Here is a 24,493-nt window from a genome sequence, read left to right as displayed (position 1 = left end):
ACAATCCTGAAATTAAATATTTCCAATTCTTAATCCTAGTTTTAAAGTGAATGGGTTCCAAAGTTTCAAAAAGAAATCATATTTATCTCTCAGATTATAAGTAGCTTTTTCTAATGGGATACAACTACGCATTTCTGCATACCATCTTGCAATTCTTATTTCATTGTGATCTTTCCAAGTGACCGCCACACATTTTTTTGCTATTGCTATTGTTATTTTGAGAAATCTTTCCTGATATTTATCTAAAATTAATCTTGGTAATATTCCTTTAGTATCTCCCAATAAAAACAACCTTGAATCCAATGGTATGGTCTTATTCATCAATTGTTCCAAAAAGTTTTTTAGGTCTTTCCAAAAAGGAGTTACCTTAGGACATGCCCATGTTGAGTGTAAAAAAGTACCCACATCCTGGTTGCATCTAAAACAAATTTCAGGTAAATTTGGATTTAAATTGTTTAATTTTTTCGGAGTTAAATATAGTTGATGTAAAAAATTGTATTGTACTAAACTATATCTCACATTAATAGTATTTTTCATACTTTCTAAACACAATCTTTCCCAACTTGGTTCATCAATGCTAATATTCAGATCTGTTTCCCATCTTTGTCTTGATTTTTGAATTCCTGTCTTTGGACTAGATTTTTGTAACAATTTATACATTGAAGATATAATTTTTTTAGTTCCCTTGCCCTGAATCAGGGATTCAATTCCTTTAATTTGAAATAAAAACATTGAATTACCTAACTTTTCCCTTAAATAAGATTGTAATTGATAATAGAAAAAAATACTATTCCCTGGAATTTGATATTTGTTTCTCAATTGAGAAAATGTCAAAAAATTATTTCCTTCGTAGCAATCTCCCATATGTTTAATACCCTTCTGTTCCCAGACTTGTAATATTTGATTATTCCAAGCAAACGGCAGTAATCTATTTTTTACTAATGGAGTTTTAGCTGTTAGAAAAAATCTTTTATCATTAGCTTAACTGTTTTCAACAATATATTAATTAAATGTTTTAGCAAAGGTGACTCTTGATCCTGCTCTTAAATATACTTGGACCATCTCCGACATCTCCCTACCATTTTTGGATCTCACCATCTCCATCACAGGAGACAGACTAGTGACCGACATCTACTACAAACCCACTGACTCCCATAGCTATCTTGACTACACTTCTTCCCACCCTGTTTCCTGTAAAAACTCTATCCTCTACTCCCAATTCCTTCATCTACGCCGCATCTATGTCCAGGATGAGGTGTTCCATACTAGGGCAACGGGGATGTCCTCATTCTTTTGGAAACAGGGGTTCCCCTCTTCCATTATAGATGAGGCTCTCACTAGGGTCTCCTCAATATCCCACAGCTCTGCTCTTGCTCCCCATCTCCCCATTCGTAACAAGGATAGAGTCCCCCTTGTTCTCACCTTCCACCCCATCAGCTGTCGCATACAACAAATCATCCTCCAACATTTTGTCACCTCCAACGGGATCCCACTACTGGCCACATCTTCCCATCTCCACCCCTGTCTGCTTTCTGCAAAGAACATTCCCTCCGAAACTTCCTGGTCCACTCGTCCCTTCCCACCCAAACCACCCCCTCTCCAGGTACTTTCCCCTGCAACTGCAGGAGATGCAATACCTGTCCCTTTATCTCCGCCCTCAATTCGATCCAAGGACACAAACAGTCTTTCCAGGTGAGGCAGAGGTTCACCTGCACCTCCTCCAACCTCATCTATTGTATCCGCTGTTCCAGATGTCAACTTCTCTACATCGGCGAGACCAAGCACAGGCTCGGTGATCGTTTCGCTGAATGCCTCCACTCAGTCCAATTCAACCAGCCTGATCTCCCGGTGGCTCAGAACTTCAACTCCCCCTCCCATTCCCAATCTAACCTTTCTGCCCCGGGCCTCCTCCATTGTCAGAGTGAGGCCCAGCGCAAATTCGTCAGTTTACACCCCAGCAGTATGAACATTGACTTCTCTAACTTCAGGTAGTCCCTGCTTCCCCTCTCTATCCCCTCCCCCTTCTCAGTTCTTCCACTAGTCTATTTATTCACAAAATGCTGGAGTAACTCAGCAGGTCAGGCAGCATCTCGGGAGAGAAGGAATGGGTGACGTTTCGGGTCGAGACCCTTCTTCAGACTGAGAAGGGTCTCGACCCGAAACGTCACCCATTCCTTCTCTCCCGAGATGCTGCCTGACCTGCTGAGTTACTCCAGCATTTTGTGAATAAATCGATTTGTACCAGCATCTGCAGTTATTTTCTTATACTCTTCCACTAGTCTTCCTGTTTCCGACTACATCCTTTCTTTGTCCCGCCCCCTCCCCTGACATCAGTCTGAAAAGGGGTCTCGACCCTGAAACTTCACCCATTTCTTCTCTCCCAAGATGCTGCCTGACCCGCTGAGTTACTCCAGCATTTTGTGTCTACCTCCTCTGGCAGCTTGTTCAATGCCCCCACCACCCTTTGTGTGGAAAGTTACTCCTCAGATTCCTATTAACTCTTTTCCCCTTCACCTTTAACCTCTGTCCTCTGATCCTTGATTCACCTACTCTGGGCAAGGGACTCTGCATCTACCCGATCTCCAACTCTCATGATTTTATGAGAGTAGGTGGTAGTAGGGGAGGTAGAGGTGTAGGGGGGTTAGTGGTGGGCTAGTGGGGGTTAAAGGTAGGGTAGGGAGGGTTAATGGTGGTATAGACCATTAGACGGGAGGTGGGGGTTGAGGGGCACAGCCTGGGCCGGGTGTGGTGTTGGGGCTGGGGAACTGGGATTGGTGATGGGGGTTTGAACGAAGACCTACCTGTAGCTCCGGCGGCCTCGGGGGGAAGCCGCGGCCTCGGGGCGGGCGGCAGCCGCGGCCCTGCCACCCCCGCTCGGCCTCCACGGGCCGCTGCTGCCGCTCGGCCTCCACGGGCCGCTGCTGCCGCTCGCCGGGCCCGCGCGCTCCTCGTCCCCCGCGGCCGCGGCTTCGCCCGCCTCCTCCTCCCCGGCGGCCACGGCTGCGACCCCACGTCCGATCCGCCGTCTCCTCCATGTCGGGGTTGCCAACTTTCCTCACTCCCAAATACGGGACAAGGTGACGCCGCCACCCCGCGTCCCACGTGACCTCAGCCAGCCAGCGAGCGGCCACGTGCTCCCGCTCCACCAATGGCGGCCGCCCGGGCCGGGAGGCGGGTTGCTACGCAACCACGGCCGCGTCCCCATCAAGCCATGAGTGGACCGGGCACCGGCTGAAGGACGGATCAGCCTGCGAAAGCAAACGCCCAGAGATTTTCTAAAACAAATCATAGGGAGGCCAGTGGTGGTTAAACTGAACTCCGGTGTGGATTACCGAGGTTTTTTAGCTTGTTTGGATGAATATATGAACATAGCACTGGAACAGACAGAAGAATATGTAAACGGTCAGCTTAAGAACAAATCTGGAGATGCATTTATTCGAGGCAACAACGTGTTGTACATCAGCACACAGAAGAGAAGATGTTGTAGATTGATTTTTGATCTGAAAAGCATATTTTATTTAATGTAGCAAAACTTTTCTTTAACTCTTTTGAAAATGTAGTTTTCTACACTATATAACTGGTGATTTCTCGATAAATAATGATTTAATCCATATCTTAGTTTGGTTTACCAGATAATGGCTGTGATGTATGTGTCAAACGTGATGTCTTATTCTGACTGGTACTAGCCTATTCTGGAAGTATTGTATACAATTAAAGGAACATTCAGTCGAACCCGTATTTCACTAGCCTGGCCTCGTGGCAGCGTTGGGCTGCGTTGATAATTTAAGGTATTGCTTTACTGATTAATTGAAAATTGTTTTCCTGTGGTATATTTAGATTTACACCTCCTCTGTTGAGCAGATGCACTCGCTCACCTGAGTTGACTTGTTAGTACCTAACGTTGTTACCCTGTGCACTTTCTCTCCTATTTATCTTGATGTAAGGTCGATTGAGTCAGCTGTTTTGTATGCGAGGTATCTGAGCTGAGGCGAGAGAGAGAGAGAGAGAGAGAGAGAGAGAGTTATTTAGTTAGTTTGCAGTGGATACAGAAGAGACGAGCTTCAGGAATCAGGACCGAAGAGGCTGGCGTCCAGCGAGATTTTGCAGGGAGATAAAGAGAACCGTGTTAGCCTTTCAGTGGGAGGAAGCGACGAGGGAGGGATTTGTGAGGAATCTTGCAGGAGGCGAGATGGACATCGAACGGCAACACATCTGATGAGCCGGTTGATAAAATCTCAGAGCTGCTACCTGCTGTGACAATTCGCCAGGTGTTCGCTCCTGCGGGGGCTGGCACTCGGGAGATTTAAGGGGCGTCGGTGCTCAGGGAATTTGTGACCCCTCCGCCTACGACCGAACAGGGGCGGTGGGGTGGGCGTTTGAGAGACGCCAAAGAGATTTAATAATTAAAACGTGGAAATTAAAAACACTCCCAAGGGAGGGAGAGGGGAGGGAGAAGGGAGGGAGAGAGGGGGAGAGGAGAGGGGGAAGGAGAGGGGGGAGGGGAAGGGTAGGGGAGAGGGGGAAGGGTAGGGGAGAGGGGGAGGGAGAGGGGGAGTGAGGGAGGGGGAGGGAGAGGGGGAGTGAGGGAGGGAGGGGGAGGGAGGGAGGGAGAGGGAGGGAGGGAGAGGGAGGGGGGGGGAAGAGAATGAAAACCTAGAAGTGCCTGGCGGTCCAACCTTGAACACTGCTGGTAGCACTCAAATACGGGACAAAGACTGTCCCGTACGGGACAACCCAATTTAGCCCAAAATATGGGATGTCCCGGCTAATACGGGACAGTTGGCAACCCTACCTCCATGGCCGGCGCGGCGTGTAACGGAGTGGAGAGAGAGGCGCCGGGAGCAGAGTCATGGCGAGAGAGAAGAGAGTCACAGTCGAAGAGGGAAAAGGGGGGAGTCAGAGAAGAGAGTCAGAAGGAGAGAGAGGAACGAGTTGCGGGGAGAGGAGAGAATCAAGGCTTGAGAGGGGCGAGAAGAGAGAATCACACACAGCAGGGGGAGCGGAGAGCATTACAGGCAGTGAGGGGAGGGATTAGTTCAGGGGTTATGGGGCGAAGGCAAGAGAATGGGGTTGAGAAGGAAATATAGATCAGCTATGATGGTAAAACATACTGAACTGTATACAAAAATGAATTTCACTGTACCTTGGTACATGTGACAAATGAAGTACCATACAATGCCACACATATGAAGCTAGAGCGAACGTGAATCATAAATGGTAGAGAGGGATCGCTGTAGTGATTAAAAAATATGAAGGACCCATTAAGACATGGGAATGGGATGCATGGAGAAATAGCTGAATGGATAGAAAATTGGCTTCCTGGAAGGAAGCAGAGGGTGATGGTGGAAGGTTGCTTCTCGGACTGTTGGCATGTGACTACTGGTGTGCCTCAGGGTTCGGTGCTGGGCCCATTACTATTTGTCATCAATAGGAAAGATGTTAAGTTGGAAAGGGTGCAGAGAAGATTGACAAGGATGTTGATTTACAAAGATTTACAAGGATGTTGCCAGCACAAGGGTCTGAGCTATAGGGATAGGTTCAGCAGGCTGATACTCTATTCCCTGGAGCACAGGAAGATGAGAGGTAATCTTATAGAGGTGTACAAGGAGAGAAATAGATCAGAGAGACGCACAGAGTTTCTTGCTCAGAGTGGGGGAATGGAGATCCAGAGGGCATAGGTTTAAGGTGAAGGGGAAAAAATATTATAGGAATCTGAGGCGTATTTTTTTCACGCAAAGGGTGGTGGGTGCATAGAACAAGCTGCCGGAGGAGGTATCTGAGGCTGGGATTATCACAACGTTTAAGGAGCAATTAGACGTACATAGATAGGACAGGTTTCGAGGGATGTGGGCCAAATGAAGGCAAGTGGGACTAATGTAGATGGGACATGTTGGTTGGTGTGGGCAAGTTGGGTCAAAGGGCCTGTTTCCATACTGTATGACAAAACTCCACAGGGATGCATCAACATAAACGTAGGTCGGACCAATTGAAATGCAGATACTACTAGGCAAACAGCTACCTCTGAAACAGCACTGTTAGAAAATTAAATCAAAACTATTTATTTTGTCAAATGTAAGTCTGATGTTTGGCAATCTAATGCTTTTCACAACCAATTAAGTTTTTGAAATGCTGTCATTATTTTAAGGTAGGAAACACAACGGTCAATTTAAGTACCGAACAACGTGACATAAAAAAACAACAATTTTTTATACTGGTATTGATAACTAATAACTATTGGGTAGGTCACCCCAAGAATCCCTTTCAAGAACACCATGAGGACTTTCACATTCTTCTGATTGAATGTGCAATTGGAAAGTTTAGTTTAGTTTAATATTGTCACATGTACAGTGGTATAGTGAAAAGCTTTTTTTGTTGTGTGCTATCTAGGCCACAAATAGGCTATATGTGATTTATATCAGGCTGTCCACAGTGTACAGATGCAGGACAAAGGGTATATTATTTAGTGCAAGATAAAGTCCAATTAAAGATAGTTCAAAGGTCTCCAATGAGGTAGATGGGATGTCAAAACCACACTCTAGATGGTGGGACATCAGTTCAGCTGCCTGATAACAGCTGGCTCTCTGGAATGGCTTTTGAGCCAATGCCTTTCTGATTTTCATGCTGACAGTTAAATGAGGGACCAGTGCAGCAATGGATGCCATCAATTGCACATAGGGCCTTGGGAAAGCCTGCATTTTTATTAAAAATTGTATGCTCTTATCTTGCTGCCAGTGTGCTGTTATGTGAACTAGATTAATTCTCCAGCTTGACAGAGTAATGTTTTGCAACAGCTGACAAATATATGCCTGGGTGGCAGCTTGAGTGATTTCATACAAATCCCTACGTCTGAATGAAATGTGACCTGGTGTCTTAAAAATCGATAGTGACTTTGGCTTTCAGTCACCTACCTATGTTGATAGAGCAGAGAATTGCTTCTGCAGATTTGCATTGCTCCATTGTTGCAATGAAGATTTTAAAAAACAAGCTCGACTGTAAGTTCATACTGGACTGTGTTTGTATGTTTTTGGGGGCCTTCCCTTTAATCTGAACTATGTTTCTATTATACTTCTTTGGTAATAACATAGAAAAACATTCCTTCTGGGATTCTCAATGTGGAGCAAAATATCCTGTTGATTTGCACACTGCAGCAACTGCTCTCTCCAGGGTTAAAGCAAAATTGATGCAAATATTTCACTCGGAGGGTGTTGGGTATATGGAATGAACTGCCAGAGAAGGTAGTTGTGGCAAGTGCCATAACAACATTTAAAAGACATTTGAGCAGTTACATGGATAGAAAAGGTTTAGAAGGTATGGGGTTGTTGCATGCAAATGGACATAGTTTAGATGGCATGAATGAGTTGGGCCAAAGGCCCTGTTCTCATGCTGTATGACTCTAAATTGTTCCTGGCTACAGAATGAATTTTGAAAATATATAATCTTAAACAAACATTTCACTTTCACCAATCTCAGCTGGTATGAGCAAAATACTCCTCCTTCCCTCTACTTCTAAATTGCAGCTCATGGATTCAAATAAAGGCGAAGATAGGCACAAAAAGCTTGAGTAACTCAGCAGGACAGGCAGCATCTATGGAGAGAAGGATTGGATTCTGATAATGGTTTTGGGAATAATGTAAATCTGATAGAGGGGGATTAGTCATGCCAATCACTAGATCATGCAAGTTGTGATTGTGAATTCCTAGTATCAATTCTGGAGCAGAATTTTCTTCTGTCCCAACTTGCTGGCCAGTAAAATAAATAGGGCGACACAGTGGCACAGCAGTAGAGTTGCTGCATTACAGCGCAAGAGACCCGGGTTCGATCCTGACTATGGGTGCTGTCTACATGTTCTGCCTGTGACCATGTGGGTTTTCTCCAGGTGCATAGGTTTCTTCCCACATTCCTAAGACGTACAGGTTTGTAGATTAATTGGCTTCTGTAAATTGTCCCTAAGATAAGATAAAACTATTGTACAGGGTGATTGTTGGTCGGCGTGGACTTGGTGGGCAGAATTACCTGTTTCCCCAATATCTTTAAACTAAACAAAATAATGATTTTCAGCCTCAGCAATGCTGGATGTTCAGACCAGGGTCAGCAGTGATCTGCAAATCCAAAACTGAAATGTGCAGATCAACCTTTCTGCTGACTGAATAACTTTAGGAATGAACATTTGCAAACAGTCAGAAATTGACCACTGAAGATTGTGCATGACTGCGTCTGAGAACCAATATATGTTGTGACATAATCTATGTGTGCACGACAATGCAAATAACTAGGGCACAGAATTAAATGGCCATAAAAATCATTTGCTGAAACAAAACGTAACTGACTTTGAATTTGCCTTAAATTACATAAGGCGAATGTAAAATTCAAAATAACCTTTATTCAACATTATGTCCCATATTCAAATATCTGAAAGAAATCGTATGTAATCAGCATTACAGTGAGAACTGGCAGAGATCATAAACAGAAATATCAACATAGTATGTCAAGCCTGATTAGGATTTTTAAAGAAGCAAGGGAGGAATTGCAAGGGAGGAACTGAACACCCATCAACTTGTAGAGATTATGCCACCAGCAACCCTAAGATGCAGGTAAAACAATTGTAACTCCAATAGTAAGATGCAGCTAAAGGCAACCCATAAACAGAGATAGGTTACAATTACAAGGGAGGATCTGAACACCCATCAAGTTGTAGAGATCAGACCATCAGCAACCCTAAGATGCAGGTAAAGCATTTGTAACTCCAAGGGTGAGATGCAGCTAAAGGCAGCCCATAAACAGAGATAGGTTACTATATCAAAAAATAAACTGGATTCCTGCAATTTATATGCAAAATATTATCAAAAAAGACTAGATTCCACCAACCCTTAAGTAATTCAGAGGGGAGAGTAAAATGTTGCCTATAAGGAATATCAGAGATACCAACATAGTCCATCAGAATCCATAAACAGAGGGAGTTAATATGGTACTGGTTTTATCCGAGATCTTCGGTTTCCTCCCACACTCCAAAGACGTACAGGTATGTAGGTTAATTGGCTGGGTAAATGTAAAAATTGTCCCTAGTGGGTGTAGGATAGTGTTAATGTACGGGGATCACTGGGCGGCACGGACTTGGAGGGCCGAAAAGGCCTGTTTCCGGCTGTAGATATATGATGATGATGATGATGATGATTATTGCCACATGTACCGAGATACAGTGAAAAACTTTTTTTTTGCATATTATCCCAGTAGATCATGGCATAGATGCATGGAAAAGGTAGTGCAAGAGAGAAAATAGAGTGTGTAATATAGTGCTACAGCTAGAGAAAGGGCAAATTTAAAAAAGTGTAAATGCTACAATGAGGTAGATTGCAAGATTAAGGATACATCCTTAGCATGTGAGAAGTCAATTCAAGAGACTGATAAAGGCAGAAAGGAAGTTGTTCTTGATTCGCTTTTGTCATTGATTTAATCTCCTGGCAATTGGGTAAGTAGAGAAGAAAGTATGAGTGGTCTTTGATTAAGCTGGCTACTTTCCCAAGGCAGTATGAAACATAAATGCCTTGGTGCCTTGGCAAGGCCACCTACATAATCAAGGATGAGTATCTCCCCAGTCACTCCCTCTTCTCCCCTCTCCCATCGAGCAAAAGGTACCGAATAGTGAAAACGCATACCTCCAGATTCAGGGACAGTTTCTTCCCAACTTATCAGGCAACTGAACCATTCTAGCAACAACTAGAGAGTGGTCCCGAGCTATTATCTACCTCATTGGAGACCCTCAGACTATCTTTACTTGGCCTTTACTAGACTTTATCTTGCACTAAACGTCATTTCCTTTATCACGTATCTGTACACTGTGGATGGCTCAATTGTAATCATGTATTGGCTTTCCATTAACTGGGTAGCACACAACAAAAGTTTTTCACTGTACCTAGGTACATGTGACAATAAACTAAACTAAATTAGATGGAGTCAATTGAGGCGGGGGGGATTTGGTGGAGGCGAGGGTGCTTTCTTGACTATATTGTCGATGTGGTTGGACCAGGTCAAATTGTTGGTGATATTTACATCTAGGACTTGAAGGCCCTAACCATCTCCAGCTCAGCTCCATTGATACAGCCTGGGACATATAATCCTCCCCACTTTCTGAGGTCCTCGACCAGCTCTTTGATTTTGCTGGCACTAAGGGAGAGATTGTTGTCTTGGCAACTTGCTATAAAGCTCTCCATCTCCTTTCTGTATTCCATGTTCGAGACCACTGAGGTGGTGTCATCCACAAATTTGTCAATGCAGTTGGATCAAAATTTGCCCACAGGATCGTGACTGTAAAGGGAGTATAGTAGGGGGTTGAGGATGCAGTCTTGCAGAATACTGATATTGAGAATTATTGCAAAGGTTATTTTGTCACCTCTCTTTGCTGATTGCAATCAATGGATCAGCAAGTCAATGATCCAGTTGCAGAAACAAGGTGCTGAGTAATAGATCCAGGAGTTTGGGACTCGATAGTAAAATGATCAAAAAGATGTTAGGTGTGATAGCTCAGATCAAATAAACAGTAACGGCTTATGATTACCATGTGTAGCTTTGAGCATCAACAGTTCACATTGGTAGAGTGCAATATTTAAATAAAAGTTGAGCAACAATTAATTGACATTTAACAAACTCTCTATATGCCATGTTTTCTTAGCAGAACAGTTCTCTCTGGGACCACGTGGGTTTTCTCCGGGTGCTCTGGTTTCCTGCAACATTCCAAAGGTGTGCAGGTTTGGAGGTTAATTGGCTTCAGTAAATTACCCCTAATGTGTAGGATTAAATAGTGAGATAACATAGAAATAGTGTAGGGTGATCGAAGGTCACCGTGGACTTGATGGGCTGAAGGGCCTGTTTCCACACTGTATCTTTGTTTTTTTTTCAAATATTTCAGAAATTAGTTCTACTCCAAATATATATATATGTTTATATAGGGCTGTACTACATTTTATTTTATTACCATTACATTCATTTTGTGGTAAAATACTAATCATGTGGAGTACTGCTGGTCATCCTAGAATTAGCTAACAAAATGGAACTAGAGTTGTAATCTTATGTGCAATTAGAAGATTGCAGTTCAAGTGTACAGGAAATTGTGCGAGTTACTCTGGTTCCTTTTCTTCAATCTGTCCAGTGGTTTTGAATGGTTAAATCATGTGAATTCAGTATTGATTACAGGAGGCCAACAGGCAAGATAGTTAATTAGATAAAATTGGTAACTGCGTGTTTTCTTCTGCAGAAGAACCAAAGGAGCTAAAGGGAAGAATACCTACAGAAGCAACTACTCCAGCATCGCCACAGATTCATATCGTCAAACACCCATTGCCCGTTGCAAACTCTCAGTATTTCTCCAATTCCAGAAATCATGGGATCAGATCTTTTCCGGAATGGATCTCTGACTGGTAACAGCTCCAACCAAGAGGAAGGGCACAGCCTTTTGAAAGTAGTATCAATTGCCACTATTACTGCTATTGTAAGCTTCATAACAATAATAGGCAATATTTTGGTAATTGTGTCATTTAAAGTGAACAGCCAGCTAAAAACTGTTAACAATTATTACCTGCTAAGTTTGGCCTGTGCCGATCTCATCATTGGAGTGTTTACGATGAACCTCTACGCTTCTTATATATTGATGGGTCACTGGTCACTGGGGAATTTGACGTGTGATTTGTGGCTTGCACTGGATTACGTGGCCAGTAATGCCTCCGTCATGAATTTGCTCCTTATTAGCTTCGATCGGTATTTTTCAGTCACACGACCATTAACTTACAGGGCTAAACGTACCCCAAAAAGGGCTGGTATCATGATTGGTCTGGCATGGTTAATATCCTTTATATTGTGGGCGCCTGCTATTTTATGTTGGCAATACCTAGTTGGAAAAAGAACTGTCCCTTCAAATGAATGTCAGATACAATTTTTGTCTGAACCTATTATTACCTTTGGTACGGCGATAGCCGCTTTCTACGTCCCAGTGTCGGTGATGATGATACTGTACTATCGCATCTATAAAGAGACCGAAAGACGTACGAAGGACCTGGCGGAACTGCAAGCGTCCAATCTCGCCTCGGAAGATGAAGTTGACGTTTCCAAAAGGATTCTATCTACATCGTGCTTTGGATGTGTAAGCCACAAACTTTCACGCAGGGAAAGGTCCCAGGTATCGTGGTCTTCAAACAGAAGCACGACAGTAACCCTAAGATCCGCACAGGCCAAAAATGTCACAGATGAATGGTTAGAAAGCGACAACAAAGACTCCTTTGCAAATTACCCCATGCCTGAAGAAGATGGAAGGCTCACTCCAAAATCTACCTCTTCAGTGACTCAAGGGGAAGATCAGATAGACGAGTATACCGAGGAGGATGACGCCAATGTTTCCTTGGAAGAAGAGGCTTCGGCAATAAATCATTCTGAAAATCAAAATTATTTGGTGATCCCTGTAAAAAAACAGGCGGATAAAAAATACATTCCTTACAAAGGTCATAAAGTAGCTGTCAAAAATGGCAGTTTCTCGTCAACCTCAGACACGAGTAACGGGTGCACCGGACTAAAAAGAACACCCCGTTCATCCCCCGAACCAGAAGTTCCTTGTATGAGAAATATGGATCAAAACCTGAGGCTGCAGATCACCAAGAGAAAACGGCTGGTTTTGATAAAGGAAAAAAAGGCAGCGCAGACACTTAGCGCCATTCTACTGGCGTTCATCATTACCTGGACACCGTACAATATTATGGTGTTAGTCTCGACGTTTTGCTCGGACTGCATCCCACAGTCACTGTGGCATCTGGGATACTGGTTGTGTTACGTTAACAGCACAGTCAATCCCATGTGCTATGCACTGTGCAACAAAACCTTCCGCACCACCTTCAAAATGTTGTTATTATTTCAATGGAAGCGGAAATGAACTACCTAGCCGACAACAAGGCATATCTTTTAACAAATGCGAGTAAAGTGGACATTACATTGTTCTTTCTATACTTCATAATGTGATTATTGGCCATCATTCAGCAATTGTTCCGTTGCATATATGGGGATTGAAATGACATTCAAGAAATGGATCACCAACCAGATCAAATTGAAGGCCAGGAACCTGAACTGAATTCTCTCTGGGACGCCCGTTCAGACAATCATGTCAGAATCATGTCAGAATCTGATCAGGTCTCGTTAATTTTCAACCCATATTAGGTTTCACTTTCGCAATGATAAACACTTTACTGTTGGAAAGTGAAAAAAAATACACAACTCCCAAATCATAGTGCTGACAACCAGTGTTCCAAATCAATGAACACTATAGTGCATATCCCGTGCCGTTAAAATACTTCAGAGAAAGTTTTATTGAACTTATGCTGGGATACCTGACTTTTTTCAGCAATGTGTTTCCCCCTCGTTGCCTTCCTTAAAAGTAGCAGGTACAGCTTCACAGGCATCCGACTTGCTTCAACTGCAATGATGACTGAGTGGCAGCAGACTGCGGAGAAATGTGAATCCATCTCACCAAGTGTGCAAAGCTGGTCTCTCTCCAACAAGAGACGGCCAGGAAAACAAAACCATGGATGAGTTTCCTTTCGCTGCACCGTTGTGCTTTCAATCACCCGTGACGGATGCTGTGGCCCAGAACTTGAACGTAAGTTAATTTAACTGCCCAGAAATGGAAAACCTTTAACATTTACTAAAAGTTATTGGTTTAAAAGAGACCGCTTAAAACCTGTTTGAATTGAAAGACAAATAATTAACACCAGCCTGACTTAAGTCCCCTTCTGCATTTCCTTTCCTTGCAACTTCCCAATGGCCATTGAAACGGATGGGCTGGCGGACGGCGATCTTGGACTGACAGCACAACATCGACGCAGCTTCGCCCGGGCACTCCAGGTCCTCTACCGGACTCCGGGGCGGCATAGGGCTGTGGCTGGGGGATTGGGGTGGAAATCCGACAACTAGCGCTGGCGGCAGTTTGGTGCGTTCACCTGCAGAATGCGGGCTTTTACGTTTAAGGAATCCGTCCATAGTGAAGCATAGTCATCCTTGGCGTAGTATATGGGTCTGAAGAAGAGTCCCGACTCGAAACGTCACCTCTCCATTCTCTCCAGAAATGCTGCCTGGCCCGCTGAGTTACTCCAGCACTTTGTGTCTATCTTTGGTATAAACCAATGGTGCTTTATTGTCATATGTGCAAACACACAATGACATTATTTCTTGCATACAGTCCAGTAAAATATTGCCATACCTAAATATCATCTGCCGTTCCTTTTTATTGTATTGTAATATCGATGGTTGTATTTGCTGAGCTCCATCGTGTTCGCTCGTTATGAAATAAAACACTTTATTTTGTATATGTACACATGTTACTTCGGATTTCTTGAGCGGAAAGAATTGGAGAGGCATGGAAGAGGTGGTGGGATTGAGAGTTGGGCAAAACGCACAAGTCTATGATGCTGATTGCAATGCTCCAACGTTGCTGTGGCTCTGGGTTACGTTCGTTCATATCTGGGAAAGTGAGAGCAGAGAATCTCATTGCGTGGAAACTGGTCCTTCGACCCATTGTATCCGCACTGACCGTCAAGCGCCCATTTATACTAACCCAAAACCAAACCCCCATTTTATTCTCCCCGCATTCCCATTACGTCTCACCAGAGTCTGCCACTCACTTAGCACCAGGGGCAATTTACAATGTCCAATTTACCAACCAACCGGAATACCCGGAGAACACCAATGGCCTCACTTGGAGAACAGTAGGATTGAACCCACACTGCTGGAACTGCGGAGCAGCAGCTCGATCAGTAATATGAGGAACAACATTACCTTAAAATGCTAGCTAAATACAGTGTAACCTTTAAAATTAAAATTATATTTCTGCTCAATTATAGATTTAGAGGTCACAACAGTTTGCAATTGGCATCTCCCCCAGGAAATTCTCAAGGACGGATGGTGTGGAATGTGTAGAGGATTGCTTTGAAAGTAAATGGAATGGTTTCCGCTACCAGGGTGGTTGACACATGAACGTCTTCTTTTAAACCTGCTCTCGACATGTGGTCTTGTTTACGTCATGTAGATTAAGATTAGATATTAAAGTACAATATGTTCAATTTTCCACTTTTGTGAGCACAAATCAATTGTCAAGTGATTGAAATGGGAATATGCAATATGTTCAGACATTGGCTGACCATCCTGCTTACAACTTCGTTTAAAAAAATGCCCTATTCCAAAGTAAAATAAAAAGTAAATGCAGAAAACTTCCTATAGAAATCTTGATGGGTTTTCTTTTGCTCAACATGCTGTTCCCATCAAGATCTTAGCTAAGGTGCTAGTTATATTTTGTTGCTCACAGTCCTGAAAGTAGAATGTTTTTAGTTATTTGTTAAAATACATTTGCATTTGTAGATGTTATTAAACATAAACATTTTTTAAAGGGCAGCATGGTGTGTTGTACTGTCATGTCTGTTGAAGTACTGGCTTCTTTCAGTTTGAGCATCAGTCAGTCATTGTCGTACTTCCTCCTGGTCTTGTGGAGGATTATTTTGCTTAGCAGGGTTGTTTTGTACTTAAAATACATCCTCCACAAGACCAGAAGGAAGTACAATGATGACTCGCTGAAGTTCAAACTGAAGGAACTCAGGAGAGAAGGAATGGGTGACCTTTCGGGTCGAGACCCTTCTTCAGACTGAAGAAGATCCTTCTTCAGAAGGGTCTCGACCCGAAATGTCACCCATTCCTTCTCTCCTGAGATGCTGCTTGACCTGCTGAGTTACTCCAGCATTTTGTGAAATAAATGCCTTCGATTTGTACCAGCATCTGCAGTTATTTTCTTACACTTCTTCAAACTGAAGGAAGCCAGTATAGACAAAAGGTATAAAAGTGTAAAAATGCACATCACCAGATTCGGGGACAGTTTCTTCCCAGCTGTTATCAGGCAACTGAATCATCCTACCACAACCAGAAAGCAGTGCTGAGCTACTATCTACCTCTTTGATGACCCTCGGACTATCCTTGATTGGACTTTGCTGGCTTTACTTTGCACTAAACATTATTCCCTTATCAAGTATCTATACACTGTAAATGGATCAATTGTAATCATGTATTGTCTTTCTGCTGACTGGTTAGCACGCAACTAAAGCTTTTCACTGTACCTCGGTACATGTGACAATAAACTAAATGGACATGATAAACTTCAACAGACATGATAATTCAACACAGTGGCACAGTTGGTAGAGCTGCTGCCTCACAGTACCAGAGACCCAGGTTTGATCCTGACCTCAGATGCTGTCTGTGTGGAGTTTGCACATTCTCCCTGTCACAGGGGTTTCCTCCGGGTGCTTCAGTTTCCTCTCACACTCCAAAGACGTGGATTTGCAGCTTAAATGTGTAGGAAAGAACTACAAATGCTGGTTTATACCAAAGCTAGACTCAAAGTGTTAGAGTAACTCAGCTGCTCAAGGTGACGTTTTAGGTTGGAACCCTTCTTGAAACACAAAGAAGCGTCTTCCCAGTCTAAAGAAAAGATCCAACCCAAAACATCACCTATTCCTTTTCTCCAGAGATGCTGCCTGACCCGCTAAGTTACTCCAGCACTTTGTGTCTATCTTTGATTTTTAGCTTAATTGGGCCTCTGCAAATTGTCCCTGGTCTATAGGGAGTGAAAGCAAAAGTGGAATAACATAGAATTAGTATGAACCGGTGAATGACGGTCAGTTTGGATTTGATGGGTCAAAAGGACCCGTTTTCACACTGTATTTCTAAATGTATAACTAAAACACATAATGAATTGTATAAAGTTTTGACATTCATTCGCATTTCTTGCAAAGTAAAAGCTTTATTTAGCCATACTCGCTTTGATAACCGTTTTCTAAAATTCCTTAAAAGTTGTCCAATATAACATCTAATGATTTTGACAATTAAGAAAATCATACGATTCATAAGACATAGGAGCAGAATTAGGCCATTTGACCTATTGAGTCTAGTCCGCCATTAAATCATGGCTGAGCTATCTTTCCCTCTCAACCCCATTCTCCTGCCTTCTTTCCGTAATCTTTGACACGGTTACTAATCAAGAACCAATCAATCTCTGCTTTAAAAATGCCCATAGACTTGGCTTCCCCGCCGTCTGTGGTGATGAATTCCACAGATTCTCCACCATGTGTTATGCACATACATAAAAAGTAGTAAGACCTGGGTTTCTCGTGACTGATCTGATCAGTGGCAGTGGTGTCAGTGATAAATCAGTATTTTTGCTATTTAAATAATCTTTTCTCTGCCGTGACTTAAAAAGCTCAGTGACAACATGTGCTGATTGTGGTTTGCTTACATGCTAACTATTGACATGGCCTTTAAGCTTTGTACGAACATTAAAATAACCCAATTGATAATTTATACCTATTACTGGTATACTTATTTGACAAATTGAATGAAAAGGCTTTGTTTCTAAAATGTTGGCATTGCAGATGTGCAGCAGGTTTGTAAATGTTTGTACAACTATTGTATTGGTTCAGCTTATTATTTTACCACAAATATTTCATATTTCTTGTCATTAAAGTTTGACAGTTTGGAACCATATGTGCATTATCTTCAAATAGATGTGTTTAAGATGCATGGATTTTTTCATTTAAATTTGAAAAAAATAATAATTCAATTTGTTTTCTTTTTATGGTACCAACTTACAGTCTCCCGAAAAAGACAATTCTACTGTTGAATAGCCACTGGAACCTTCACAGTGGGGTCTCACATTCCACAAAGATATTAATTTTTAAATAGGAGCCGAATCCCACCGATTTTGCCACTTTGAAAAGCAAATATTTGAAAATTGATTTTATTGCAAAACTGAATTGAACGGGGTCCTCCTCAATATCCATGATAAATGTTTAAAAATAATTGAAATCAAATAATGCTCGACTAAAATTAAACAAGATTATTTGAACCAAAATCAACCAAAACACTTACATGTTTTAAATCTATAAAAGTATTGAACAAACCACAAATAATAAAAGAATCCTACCTCTTTATAATTCTTCCACACTATCCTCCAATAGTGGGTGATGGGATTAACTTGGACTCCAGTGGTTAATTTAGTGAAAGAAATGGTATTTTATATGTTGGAAAGAACTGCAATTGCTGGTTTAAATCGAAGGTAGACACAAAACTCAGTAGGACAGGCAGCATCTCTGGAGAGAAGGAATGGGTGACGTTTCGGGTCAGTCTGAAGAAGGGTCTCGACCTGAAACGTCACCCATTCCTTCTCTCCAGAGACACTGCTTGTCCCACATGTACTGCACTGATGTGTACGTTTGTGACTTCCAGGTTTGACAACGGTGGAAGTCCTAGACTTGCTGCCTTTTAAACAAGCAAATACTGGTGGCTCTATTCAGAACTTGATATTCAAGGGTGTCAAAGGTTATAGGGAGAAGGCAGGAGAATGGGGTTGAGAGGGAAAGATAGATCAGCCATGATGGAATGGCGGAGTAGACTCGATGGGCCGAATAGCCGAATTCAGCTCCAATGACTTCGGAATTTATGAGAACTGTGGTATTTAACAACAAAATGGGAACAACTAAGCCAAATCACAAATTTTATAACCAAAGTATTTATTTTATTGGTAAAGAAAAGTAAATAATTAGATTTTATCTAAACTACTCTTCAGCCAAATCACAAACTTTATAACCAAAGTATTTATTTTATTGGTAAAGAAAAGTAAATAATTAGATTTTATCTAAATTTTAAAGCAACATCTATGTTGCATAACAAATTAATCAAATTTATAGTACAGGCTATAGATTGAGGACAATTAATTTCCCCAAAGAGGACAAAAGATCCACATGATGTTATATAGGCAATCTTGAATTTAATGTTTTAATTTGCTTTATCTGCACCTCATGTTGTCAGTGGGATTCTTGATCAGATTTTTTTAGTTGGCAGATTATTTGTGCTGACAAGAGATATTCTCCTTGAAACCCAGCATCAATATTGTATACTCGATTCATCTGCAGATAAAGTTTATTTACTCAGGTTCATGCACAGCCTGAATATATTTTCTCAGATATTTCATTCATTGAACAAATGACAGCATCATGGCAAATTTTGAATATCACTGCATTTAATTACATTTCAAGCATTAACACCCATCATACCAAAAGTATCGTACTTCCATCTGGAAGAGATTTTGGCTCAAACCCCAAAGGGAAATATTTGCGTTCCAAACAACTGAGACACCTAACATTAATCATGACGCGAGTATTTAACAAATTTTCCACGTAACATTTTGCTCATGCAGGCTGTACCAAGTAGTACAACAAATAATTAATTTGTTCATTTGCATCAAATATGTTCCTGTAACCGCACTTTCTGGTGAATAAGTCCAGATCGTATATAAGCATAAAAATTATTTAAACAAATACTTAAACTTACAAATAAACTATTAGATTTAGTTCCATTTTTTCCCGGGCCATTATTATAACTCATCACGCAAGATTTTGTGGCATTTGGTTACCTTACTATTAGGTTTTATCATCATCCATGCATACTTGCACAAATTTTCTTTATTACAATCATTTTGCCAATAAACAACATTTCTTCTGTTCAGATTAGCTCCAGCACAGGCATTATACCACCATCCGCCACCTGGGATCCCATTAAGTTCCAGTTTGGCACAGTTCTGAGAATAGTTGTCATTATCACTATCCTTTGTGGTGAATTTTTGGTTGTCATGAATATAAGCCTCTGTATCTTTTGTCAAAGCATCAGTTGCAGTTCCATGATAAAGACCAAGTCTGATTTTATATCTAGATTCTTCATTTTCAATGAAAAATGGGTCATATTCTCCCCACTTCATTTCTCCATTCACGTTGATTAGTTTAATTCCCAACTTATATTCATTTGGTTTACTTGTGATTCTATGCATGAAATCATTGCCCAACCAGTGATCACCATTTACAAAGCCAAATCCTTGCTTATAGTCCTGCCATGTCCTGTCAAAGTCCAAGGAGCTGTTAGCGGTAATGTGCTGGATTATTGTCCACCCACCTTCTGCACTTTGCATGTCACAGTAAACAACTATAAGAACCTTCATCAATTGGATGACATACAGACCATCTTTAGCCTTGCCCTCTGACTGCTGAAAAATTTCATAACAGTTACTCAGAAAACCTGCACAACACAAAAGGAAGAATTAATACAACATTACAACCAGTTTAGCAATTTTACATTTTTGCATCTAGCTAAAACCCATTGGAAGAAAAATTGTCAAGTTCACTGTGGAGTAAAAGGTCAAGTATGCAATCCAATGCCAATTTGCTTTTAATTTTTATTCAATGGTCAATTTTTGTAGTTTAATAAATGTTAAATTAATATTACTAATATTGCAACAGCAATATTTTGTTATGTCATATTTTTTAAATCGAGAACCAGAGAGCGTAGGTTTAAAATAAGGGGGAAAAGATTTAATAGGAACCTGAGGGGTAACCTTTTCACACAGAGGGTGGTGGCTGTATGGAACGAGCTACCAGAGAAGATAGTTGAGGCAGGTAGTATCGCAACATTTAAGAAGCATTTTGACAGGTACATGGATACGACAGGTTTAGAGGAATATATGGGCCAAATGCAGGCAGGTGGGACTAGTGGGGAGGGGACATAGGTTGGTGTGGGCAAGTTGGGCCGAAGGGCCTGTTTCCACACTGTATAACTATGACTAGGCAAGACTGCATAGTGATACAGTGATATGGAGATCAATATAACTATTGTCACATCTATAATTATTGATTCACAAGGAAGTACACAATATCCAAACAAAAGTTAATTGAAACTCACCATCTTGCCATCTCAAATTGATTATATGAACATAATCTCCTGGGGATAGAAGATGCACATTCTTCAGTTCCACTGACGGTTCAGTGCTTATCAAAATGGTACAATTCAGCAACATTAGAAGGGTAACGCTGAAAAGGTTCCTCAAGTTCATCACTACTGCTGTGTTGAAATTCATCAAGAAAATTAAAACTACAATTAAAGTTACATAAATCTTGTGTCAAAAATATAGATTAAACATTTTCCTGTTTATGCAACTTTTTTGGCCCGCATAACGTTCTCATTGTAAATTTGAGCAGACTGGCTTGGAACGTAAAGGTAACAGCTTCGGCCTCATCACCAGATGGTGACAAATGGAGTCTAGAAGCTAGCTGTCAGTCCAAATTAACTGCTACAGGTACGATGAGTTTCTTTTGTTCTGGCAAGCGTTCTATGCAAAATGTTTTATAGAGCAGCACACCGAGATTAGGAAGAAACAAACCAATTGATATCTCACTATGAGACAGTGTCCAAGCGATTGGCTGATAATAATCAATTTCTGGTTGATTGTGGAGAATTTAGTGATGAATACAGAGAAATCAAAGTGAACCAACCTAGCCATTTAATGGATTTAAAAAAAAGTAAAGACAATTAAACCATGTATAATCCTTAATTCACTTATTCTAAGATATCAACTAGTTGATTAGTTCCAGTTAAAATTATAAAGCAGTTTAACCACCCAGATTCAATCACCTTTATAAATCATACGTCTGTGGGCTTTCTGCATTCTAATATCTAAAGCATTAAACAGGGTGAAAACTAATTTAAACTGGCTCTTCAATCTCAACTCTATACTAATGAGAACCATACAAATGTATCAAAATTTACCTTTAAATATGAAGTAAATTCAATTGTACAAACAGCAAATCTCAGCACAGGTAAAGAAGGTGCTTGAAGCAGCTTGGCAGTATCCGTTCATATCTAACTGTACTTTAGCACATTATGACATTTAGGTTCAATGTACAATTAGTTCTCGATAGTCAAGGTGCCTCCACTGACCAAAGTCTAACATGACAAGTTTGTAGTATTTCAAATGTTATCTGTGCTCTTTGAACTATTTTTGAGGAAGAAAAAAGCCGTGTATAATATAATAGCTTTCACACCCTTTGAACACCATAATGCCAATCAAGTTCTTTCAAAGTATGGTCACTGCTGTAACAAGGGAGGTATAGCAGTCAATTTGTGGAAAGCAAAGATCCTACAAACCGCAAAGTGATAATGAATAGATCATCTGTATTGTGATAACAGAGAACGTATTATATATACTCAGAAAGTTGTGCAGGTCCTCTGGAGACTGAGAGTTAACATTTAACGTTGGAGGAACTCAGTGGGTTGAACAGCATCTCCTGAGGAAAAAAATGCATGACGACATTTCGGCTTGAGACCCGGCATCAGTTCTGACATACACCTTTCGCCTCCATAGGTGCTGAATGACTGATTTTTTTTTCTAGTATTTTGCATTTCATTCCTGTATACAGCATCTGCAATCCCTTGTCCAATGATTCTTTGTTGTCACGTATGCACGTCATGGTGAAATTATTTTGCACCACAAATGCAGTTGCCACAATTTTGCACCATTTAGAAAAAGATAGAAAACAGAAAAATACCAACAGTCCAAAGTGCAAAGTCCAGTCCACGTCTTGGAAGTCCTGGAGCGCCCCTGATCCAGGTAAGCCTAGGAAAGCCCAACATCTCGCTCCTCTGCCACCCGCCTCTGTGTCCCGGGAGGCGCCTCTGCAGCTAACCTTGAAGGCGCGCTGGAGGCAATACCCTGGCCCCTCTCCAACCGGCCCACTCCAAAATAGGTAATGGCCGGTGACTTAATAAACTGCTGGTGGAAGTGTAAATTGTCTAGTGATTGAAATGTGAAGTTACAGGAGATGAAAGATATTAGGAAATGAGAAACAAGTCTGAAACAGTTGCTTATCTCAAATTGTTGAAGTTATTGTTAGGTTTATAACACTATGGATAAAATGCAATCTAATGGGACCAGCTTAAATGGGCATCTTGGTGGACATAGACAAGTTGGGCTGAAGGGCCTGTTTCCATGTTCAATAATCAATGACTCTACGAGTCTGGAATACTATAATGTGCCTGAAGATAGACACAAAATGCTGGAGTAACTCGGCGGGTCAGGCAGCATCTCAGGAGAGAAGGAATGGGAGACATTTCTTCAGACAGATGTCAGGGGAGGGGACGGAACAAATATGGGATGTAGGAGGAGACAGGAAGACAGATGGGAAGGGGGAGGGAAAAGAGAGGAACTATCTGAAGTTAGAGAAGTCAATGTTCATACCTCTGGGGTGTAAATTGCCCAAGCGATGTGGCCAGTAGTGGGATCCCGTTGGAGGTGTTGGAAATGTTGGAGGATAATTTGTTATATACGATGGCTGATGGGGTGGAAGGGGGACTCTATTCTTGTTACGAATGGGGAGAGGGGAGCAAGAGCGGAGCTGCGGGATATTGAGGAGACCCTAGTGAGAGCCTCATCTATAATGGAAGAGGGGAACCCCCGTTTCCCAAAGAATGAGGACATCTCTGATGCCCTAGTATGAAACACCTCATCCTGGGCGCACATGCGGCGTAGACGGAGGAATTGGGAGTAAGGAATAGAGTTTTTACAGGAAACAGGGTGGAAATAATTGTAGTTAAGATAGCTATAGGAGTCAGTAGGTTTGTAGTAGATGTCGGTCACTAGTCTGTCACTAGTGATGATGGTGAGATCCAGAAAAGGTAGGGAGATGTCGGAGATGATCAAAGTGTATTTAAGAGCAGGATGGAAATTAGTGGTGAAATTTATGAAGTCAGTGACCTCTGCATGGGTACAAGAGGTAGCACCAACGCAATCGTCAATATAGCAGAGGTAGAGTTCGGGGATGGGGCCAGTGTACGCCTGGAACAGGGATTGTTCAACCTACACTACAAAGAGGCAGGCATAGCTAGGTCCCATGCGAGTGCCCATAGCTACGCCTCGGATTTGGAGGAAGTGGGAGGAGTCAAAGGAGAAGTTGTTGAGGTTAAGGACCAGCTCTGCTAGGTGGAGGAGAGTATTGGTAGATGGAGATTGGCTGGTTCTGCGGCCGAGGAAGAAACGGAGGGCTTCAAGACCATCCTGGTGGGAGATGGAGGTGTATAGTGACTGGACATCCATGGGAAAGATGAGAGGGTGGGGGCCTGGAAAGTGGAAGTTATTAAGGAGACGGAGAGCATGTGAGGTGTCTTGGACATAGGTAGGGAGGGATTTGACCAGGGGGGATAGGATGGAGTCGAGGTAGGTGGAAATTAATTCAATGGGACATTAACAGGCAGAAACAATGGGTCTGCCAGGACAGTTCCGTTTGTGGATTTTAGGGAGAAGCTAAAAATCGGGTCATGCGGGGCTGGGAACGATAAAGTTGGAGGCATGAGAGGGCAGAGTACCAGAATTGGTGAGATCAGTGATAGTGATTAAGGTCTGGTGCTCGCCAGTGGGGTCATGATCCAAGGATAAGTAAGAAGAGGTGGCTGTGAGTTGTCGTCTGGCCTCAGTCCAGTAGAGGTCAGCGCGCCAGACTACCAAGGCACCTCCCTTGTCAGCGGGTTTGATAACTAAGTCGGGGTTGCTGCAGAGTGAGTGGAGGGCTGTACCTTCAGGAGGGGAGAGGTTAGGTCACACTGCACT

General features: G+C 42.1%; 3 protein-coding genes and 1 pseudogene across 4 annotated transcripts in view; 2 read left to right on the top strand and 2 right to left on the bottom strand.

The window, feature by feature from the left end:
* The window catches only part of aven (apoptosis, caspase activation inhibitor), a 78,866-nt gene extending 75,668 nt beyond the window's left edge, over positions 1 to 3,198 (bottom strand). Inside the window, exon 1 of the mRNA XM_078406375.1 lies at positions 2,802 to 3,198. Coding sequence (XP_078262501.1) covers positions 2,802 to 3,035 — 234 coding nt within the window. The 5' untranslated portion in view covers positions 3,036 to 3,198. The remainder of the gene's footprint in view (positions 1 to 2,801) is intronic.
* The window catches only part of LOC144597265 (muscarinic acetylcholine receptor M5-like), a 29,886-nt gene extending 16,418 nt beyond the window's left edge, over positions 1 to 13,468 (top strand). The window contains exons 1-2 of one of the 2 annotated variants that reach the window (XM_078406374.1): positions 3,312 to 3,402; positions 11,249 to 13,468. In XM_078406374.1, the coding sequence (XP_078262500.1) occupies positions 11,375 to 12,910 (1,536 nt within the window). In that variant the 5' untranslated portion in view covers positions 3,312 to 3,402; positions 11,249 to 11,374 and the 3' untranslated portion in view covers positions 12,911 to 13,468. Of the gene's footprint in view, positions 1 to 3,311; positions 3,403 to 11,248 lie in introns of those variants that run through there. The other variant, XM_078406373.1, reaches the window with a different exon arrangement.
* LOC144597734 (U6 snRNA-associated Sm-like protein LSm6 pseudogene) lies at positions 3,216 to 3,527 on the top strand (annotated as a pseudogene).
* A 5,653-nt stretch (positions 13,469 to 19,121) lies between the features above and the next one.
* Positions 19,122 to 20,947, bottom strand: LOC144597619 (fibrinogen-like protein 1-like protein). The gene is made up of 2 exons (XM_078407128.1): positions 20,797 to 20,947; positions 19,122 to 20,136 (listed from the first exon to the last, which is right to left on the bottom strand). Exons 1-2 carry the CDS (start codon positions 20,945 to 20,947, stop codon positions 19,442 to 19,444), a joined length of 846 nt encoding a protein of 281 aa, XP_078263254.1. The 3' UTR covers positions 19,122 to 19,441.
* Between the last annotated feature and the right edge of the window lie 3,546 nt (positions 20,948 to 24,493).

This window comes from Rhinoraja longicauda, chromosome 10 (assembly GCF_053455715.1).
Source record: "Rhinoraja longicauda isolate Sanriku21f chromosome 10, sRhiLon1.1, whole genome shotgun sequence".
NCBI classification, from domain to species: Eukaryota; Metazoa; Chordata; class Chondrichthyes; order Rajiformes; family Arhynchobatidae; genus Rhinoraja; species Rhinoraja longicauda.
Note: the sequence above shows the minus strand (reverse complement) of the source record. Positions and strands in the feature narration are given on the sequence as shown.

Coding starts and splice junctions, on each gene's coding strand:
- LOC144597619 (XM_078407128.1), bottom strand. CDS start 20,947: ATGAACTTGAGGAACCTTTTCAGCGTTACCCTTCTAATGTTGCTGAAT. Junction 20,137..20,796: donor CAATTTGAGATGGCAAGATG/GTGAGTTTCAAT, acceptor TGTGTTGTGCAG/GTTTTCTGAGTAACTGTTAT.